Source organism: Eptatretus burgeri, chromosome 9 (assembly GCF_056783735.1).
Source record: "Eptatretus burgeri isolate ZD-2024b chromosome 9, Ebu_testis_v1, whole genome shotgun sequence".
Lineage (NCBI taxonomy): Eukaryota > Metazoa > Chordata > Myxini > Myxiniformes > Myxinidae > Eptatretus > Eptatretus burgeri.
Window position 1 is genome coordinate 67,106,785 of NC_140969.1, and position 7,500 is coordinate 67,114,284.

General features: G+C 42.9%; 1 protein-coding gene across 7 annotated transcripts in view; it reads right to left on the bottom strand.

Moving 5' to 3' along the window:
* LOC147020269 (uncharacterized) overlaps positions 1-7,500 on the bottom strand; it is a 178,986-nt gene that overhangs the window by 69,539 nt on the left and 101,947 nt on the right. For all 7 annotated transcript variants that reach the window (XM_085895524.1, XM_085895523.1, XM_085895522.1 and 4 more), the window contains one exon: positions 547-867. In XM_085895524.1, coding sequence (XP_085751650.1) covers positions 547-867 — 321 coding nt within the window. The remainder of the gene's footprint in view (positions 1-546; positions 868-7,500) is intronic.

The window sequence follows — 7,500 nt, forward strand, 5'->3', positions numbered from 1 at the left end:
CGGAATGGTGTTTGTCACGCAACTCCTACAGTTCTAGGCCGATTACATCCAGACTTGCTAAATAGGATCAGCAGGACCGCAATTAGTGTATCGGGGTGTTTTTACCCTTGCCGGTGGTTATGGAAAGGGGGGGGGAGGTTGGAGAAGGACACAACTTCTTTATGTAAACATGTATTGGTATAGCGCCACCTCGAGGCAGGGGAAGATATGACATGACTCCCCCATTTACATTGCAGTAATCCTGTCCCCACTTTTTCCAGTGCAGTGAGGCGTTTTGAACTAGAAGCAGTTGTGATGCTTTTTGCTTCTTGCACGTAACCCAGGGGTTTTTTTTGCCTATACAGAGCTGTCAGTTGCCTATACACCACCAAAATGAAGGTATGCATCAGAAGAACGTGTCACATGCTTGGAACAAGATCGGCCGTAGGTCGGGTTACTCTGCTCGTATTATAAACAAGAAAAATGTAAAGGACATTTTGAAATAAAAAAATATTTTTTTCTCACAAGATTTTGAGTTTAAAATGAAAACAGCAAAACATGCAGCACCTGTGAAGTGCTGCTCTCCACAGGGGGTGTTACACTGTACACTGACAACTGGGGCATCAGAGCAGTGGTTGTCGGTTGAGCCTGAGAGGAGACGGCAACTCCAGCTTTGCCCAAGGCCTGCACTTGGCTTGAACCAGGAATCACAGTTCCTGGCTGACCCAGTGCCACCATAGGTGGAGCTACGACTTGTATCGACCCTGCACCTCCGACCCCCCTCAAGCCCAGTTGTTGGACGAGGTTTGGGAGAGAGGGAGCAGCAACACCAGCGGTAACAGCAGCAGAGGGAGGAAATGTTACAGCTGTGGGAGTCGTTAGAGATACCTGAAAAAAAAAAAACAAAGACAACAAATCATTTGCTGACTAATGTTGCAGTATTATTTGTAAACATTTATTAACTATAAGTTTCACCAGTTACATTTTTCTCATTGAGGTGTAATTATTTTTATTGTTTTTAGTTTTTGCATTTATCCGTGTTTCTTGTAAGAACAAATAATGAGATTTTTTCCCTTTTTCATTTCTAATCAAATATATATATATATATATATATATATATATATATATATATATATATATATATATATATGTTTTACTTCTGCCTGAGTTATATGAAAACGTTCTGCCATCTGACCTGAGTTCAAATACAAAAATTTAACTGCATCCTCAATTATGGTTCAAGTTGTGACAGTAATCTTTCATCCCTCGCCCCTCTGGGACCACAGATTAAAACCGGTTCACCAACACCACCTTGCTGTGGTGCCTAATCATCGGCAGCACCAGGAGGATCCTAATCATTACTCTTTGACTGTACACCACATTGAATTGAGGCAGCATCACAAAGGTGAGGCTCCAATGTTGCCATGTTACATCACCACCACTACTGTTACTGACTTAACGGCTACAGTTGTTCCCATCTTCTTGAAAGAATGGCTGGGGAAAGGTTTTGGCCCTTCATGAACCAGCTGGGCAGGCCTGATGGTCGAATGAAGGTGGCAGCAATTTTTAATTTGTTCAGGGTGCCAGCAAAAACTCCACATACTCTTCGCGAAAAACATCCACCAGATAATGCCAAGATAAGAGACACCCAGCATAACATCCATCTGAAGGACAGCCCACTTCACAAAGCAACATGCACTCTGTCTGTGCAGCACCTAATTGATAGTTCATAATCAGGTCGGAACAAGTATCAAACCCAGACAAGACACTTATAGATAGGTGTGCTACCTCTTAACCACTGTGTCAGACCAAATTTGGACTGCTAAAACAGGGTGGTGTTTCAAAACAGGCTCACAAGTCAAAAAGTCAAGCTTTGAAACAAATTAGACTGGAATATTCAAATTATGTACATAATGAGACTTCCTCATACATCAGAACAACAATCAAGATAAGAAGAGTCGTAATCCAACCAATGGATCGGTCCATTCTACAAAATAATTTTTTTAATCAGTGACTACAGATTGACAATTGACACAACCCTAACTGTTGTAACCCTCCGGGCAGGAGTACCCTTCTCGGCCCACCTTCGGTGGGTAATGTGCTGCAGCACAGACTTGGAAATGCACTTTGTAATATTTGTTATTTGTGAAAGAAAGTTTATTGATCACAACATATCATACTCCGTATCATAAGATAACGAAAGATGATTTGTAATACCAGCTAACACCAAAGGTGGCGCTATTTCAGTCATGTCAATCTTTAAGTTTTGGTCACATCCACATTTTCTCCATTACAGTAAGATTATTAACACCGATTGGATATTTTTTTTAAACAAATAAAAGTGACCTACCATGAACAAATGAGTTGGAGATCACACAGAAAGCTTTTCAGCATCGACAAAAATGTGAGGAAAGGTCAGAAAAGGCTATTTCATACTTTTTGCGACTCTAATTTGTCTGTGCAAATTATACCATCATACATCTTCATTAACATTGCTTTTTAGCACGATTCAATTTGGCTGATTAACAAACCAAGAAAAAAAAAATTGTGTTTTGTTCTGATTTGTGATCAAAATCCATATATTACATTGCAGAAAAGCTAACATCATCAGGAATCCTATCAAGACAGTTTCATGAATATTCAGTGGTCAACCCAAAAACAGTAAAGACTAGAGAGTTCACACAACACAATACCCCACACTGTGTTCAAATATATACAGCACGGTACTGTACTTCAATTTTAATGAAATGATTTTAACGATCGTTTAAACTGAATTAAAAAAAAATCCAGCAGTTTAGTGCGATTGAAGTTGTCCAGAAGGAGTTCCGAATACCACCCTTATCCACCACCAAATTGAACCTTTATTTCAATTGAAGCACTGAAAAACTGGAGGTTCTTGGAAGTATTATAACAGATGATTTGTGCTCTGCAGTCTCCAAGTATATAATTAAATTTAAATAAAATAAACATTGCAAAATATGTATTAATATACGACTTCCAGAATTTACCGCCATGTCCTGCAGTGTCTATTACAACACTCCATCTGACACATGACATTAGTTCTTTATGCTTCTTGTTGTTTGTGTCATTTATGTCATCCTTAAAAACAGCAAGTTTCCTGTTTGGAACGATTTTCAATTTTGTTTGACTGTTGAGTGCCAGGTAGGCAAGCAGAGTAAAAATATTTATCAACAGCAGATGATCTCCGATGTATCAACAGCAGCCAGAATAGAGAGATGTGTTTGGTTGCAAGGGACGCCTCGGATGTTTGAGGTTTACACACTTTGGGACAGCAAAGAAGGCATTATTGGCGGGGTACAGGAATGTGGAGAGGCGACAGGACGGGGGTAAGAGAGGAGGGAGCTGTGAGGAAGCAGGGTTGAGAGAGCTGGGAGGGGTGGGGTGGAGGGAGTTGGGAGGGGTGGGGTGGAGGGACATGGGAGGAGAGGGGTGGAGGGACCTGGGAGGAGGCGGGGTGGAGGAAGCTGGGAGGGGTGGGGTGGAGGGACCTGGAAGGCTATGGGACTGGGGTGGGGTACCTGTGGGACTGTGAGACGCTGGGATTATGCGGGATTGGGCAAGGGGGAGGCTGTGAGGATGCATAGAGTTGAGACCGAGGAGGATGAGGGACGAGGGGAGGCAGCGGGACAGAGGAGGGAAGCTGAGAGGGTGCGGGATGCGGGGGGAGATGAGAGGGTGTGGGACGCAGGAGGAGATGAGAGGGTACAGGACGCGGGGGGGATGAGAGGGTGCGGGATGTGGGGGGATATGAGGATGCGGGAGGTGGGGGGTGGGGAGATGAGAGGGTGCGGGACACAGGGGGAGATGAGAGGGTGTGGGACACGGGGGGGGATGAGAGGGTGCAGCATGCGTCTGGGTGAGATGAGAAGGAAGCTTTGAGGAATCTGGGCGAGATGAGAAGGAAGCTTTGAGAGGATGAGACGAGAAGGAAGCTTTTGAGGTGGTGGGGTGAGGGGGGATGCAGAAAGAGGGAGCATGAAGTGGAGGGATGCTGAAGAGGGGGACACTTAGAAGTGGTGGGATTGGAAGGATGCGGGCTTGTTAGAGATTTGGGGGAAGTTACTGACATGGAAGGGTTTGACACCATGAAAGGACGTGAAGGGGAATCGATTGTCATGCACAAAAAAGCTCTGCAAACTGGACTTCTCATGATTCCCAATCTGGACATACAAAGACAGATTTCATGGGAGAGGTGTAAATAATTATTGTTCAAAACATGGAGAAAGTGGTGCTGTAGGTCTGGGCGGAAGGTTGATGGACGAAGCGTTTTGGCAAGACAGGTTTGGAAAATAACGCTTGTGAAGAAGAAGAAGAATAGAATGTGATGACCACGTGGCATGCTTAATGATGGAGAAATAAGGAAAGCGAAGCATTTTAAAATGTATTCAAAAACTTTTAAATACATATCTTCTTCTTCTTCTTCTTCTTTCGGCTGCTCCCGTTAGGGGTCGCCACAGCGGATCATCCGTATGATCCGCATTGTGATTTGGCACATTTTTTACGCCGGATGCTCTTCCTGACGCAACTCTGATCGCCTCTTACAACACAGGGATATGGTACACCTATTTTAACCGGGGTATACACCGGCCCAGTACACTGGTACTCATTTCGCCGACCTCGGAGGATGGCAGGCTGAGTCAACCCCCTGGTGTATCAATTCAGTGGCCCAACGGGGCTTGAACTCAGGACCTTTTGGATCCCAAGCCGCTGCTCTAACCACTGCGCCAACACCAGGCATTTTTAAATACATATGTATATATATAGACATAGACATTTAAATGCTGAACTTTCCACTTTAAAAGAAGAAAAAAAAATTCATTCAATGAAGATTTCGTTTGGAGATACATCTATCTATAATTCCAGCAATCTCTATGTGTGTTTCTGTGTGTGTGTGTGACCACTGTTTCTCGACAACCTCTGGTCCGATGTAATTGAAACTTGCCACGTATATTGCTGGGGACCTGAGGATGTGCCTTTTCAAGGTTTGATATTAATCGGACAAGTGCTTCCCAAGTTATGGCCATTTATTTACCAAACCAATGGCAAGACACGTTGTTGCGTGGGCGTGGCCGATGGGGAAGGGAAGCACAGCCACGTTCCCCATTACGGATTACAACGTACGGGCTTCCGGAGAGTGATGACTTCGTGTATTCTAATAATTTCTCGATTTCTTATGCGCATTTATAGATAAACACAATGGCCCAAGTTATGATCGTTTTCATATTAGACGGTGTATAAATTTTGGGAACATCAGAGTGCTGGTATGCTCCGAACCAGGAAGTAAATTTTTTCTCTCTCTTCTCTTCTCTTTTTTTTTCCTTGCCACGACATTGCGAAAAGGTAAAATACGTTGGCGCTAAGTGAATAATTGGGTATTAAAAATAAATTGCGAATAATCGTAACTGCGAATAATATCGAACTTCTGGGTCACGCACGTACGGGCACGTGAGAGCGAAGAAACGGCCTGTGTGGTTTATTTATTTATTTATTATTATTATTTTTTTTTTTTTTTACGGGCACGTACTAGTATTTAGAAAAGGAGGATATAAAGAATGAAGTGCAGGAATTACAGGCAGATTGAGTTTGTGTTTTATAGCGAAAAAACTTTTCTTCTTTTGAGGCAAGGAGGAAAACTGGGATAACATTGAAGTGGCTGAAAGAACAATACTTGGGGGGGGGGGGGGTAAGAAGCGGAACGAGGAATGCGTCATCAAAACAGACAGAATTTGCATGCCGGCTATCCGAGGACGAGACCTGAGCAACACAAATACAAATTTGACAATACAGCACAACATGGTATGGTTTAACATGGAAAATTGGACCAAAACACAAACACAGGGACAAAAAATCTATCAATAATTCCAGCAATGTGTGTGTGTGTGTGTGTGTGTGTGTGTGTATGTCTGTATGTGTGTATGTGTGTATGTGTGTATGTGTGTGTGCGTGTGTGCGTGTGTGTGTGCGTGCGTGTGTGCGTGTGACCGCTGTTTCTCGACAACCGCTGGTCCGATCTAATTGAAACTTGCCAGATATATTGCTGGGGACCTGAGGATGTGCCTTTTCAAGGTTTGATATTAATCGGACAAGTGCTTCCCAAGTTATGGCCATTTATTTACCAAACCAATGACAAGACACGTTGTTGCGTGGGCGTGGCCGATGGGGGAGGGAACCTCAGCCGCGTTCCCCATTACGGGTTACAACGTACGGACTTCCGGAGAGTGATGACTTCGTGTATTCTAATAATTTCTCGATTTCTTATGCGCATTTACAGATAAACACAATGCCGCAAGTTATGATCGTTTTCATATGAGACGGTGCATAAATTTCGGTAACATCAGAGTGCTGGTGTGCTCCGAACCAGAAAGTAATTTTTTTCTCTCTCTCTTCTCTTCTCTTTTGTTTTTCCTTGCGAGGACATTGCGAAAAGGCAAAATACGTTGGCGCAAATTGAATAATTGGCCATTAAAACCTAATTGCGAGTTATCGTAACTGTGATATGCGAACTTCCGCGCCACCCACGTACGGGCACGCGAGAGCGAAGAAACGGCCTGTGTGGTTGTTGTTTGTTGCTCGCGGTTCGAATATTTATTTATTATTTTTTTTTTCATTTTTTTTTTTTACGGGCAGCCGCGTTCCCCATTACGGGTTACAACGTACGGGCTTCAGGATAATGATGACTTCGTGTATTCTAATAATTTCTCGATTTCTTATGTGCATTTACAGATAAACACAATGCCGCAAGTTATGATCGTTTTCATATGAGACGGTGCATAAATTTCGGTAACATCAGAGTGCTGGTGTGCTCCGAACCAGGAAGTAATTTTTTTCTCTCTCTCTCTCTTCTCTTCTCTTTTGTTTTTCCTTGCGAGGACATTGCGAAAAGGCAAAATACGTTGGCGCAAATTGAATAATTGGCCATTAAAACCTAATTGCGAGTTATCGTAACTGTGATATGCGAACTTCCGCGCCACCCACATACGGGCACACGAGAGCGAAGAAACGGCCTGTGTGGTTGTTGTTTGTTGCTCGCGGTTCGAATATTTATTTATTTATTTTCAATTTTTTTTTTACGGGCAGCCGCGTTCCCCATTACGGGTTACAACGTACGGGCTTCAGGATAATGATGACTTCGTGTATTCTAATAATTTCTCGATTTCTTATGTGCATTTATAGATAAACACAATGCCCCAAGTGATGATCGTTTTCATATTAGACGGTGCATAAATTTCGGTAACATCAGAGTGCTGGTATGCTCCGAAGCAGGAAGTAAGTTATTTTTTTGCACGTTTTTTTTCGTGTATTCTAATAATTTCTCGATTAGTTATGCGCATTTATAGATAAACACAATGCCCCAAGTTCTGATCGTTTTCATACGAGACGGTGCATAAATTTGGGTAACATCAGAGTGCTGGTATGCTCCAAAGCAGGAAATAAATTATTTTTTGCACGTTTTTTTTTTCTCCTCTTTCCTCTTCTCTGTGTTTTTCCTTGCGATAAAAG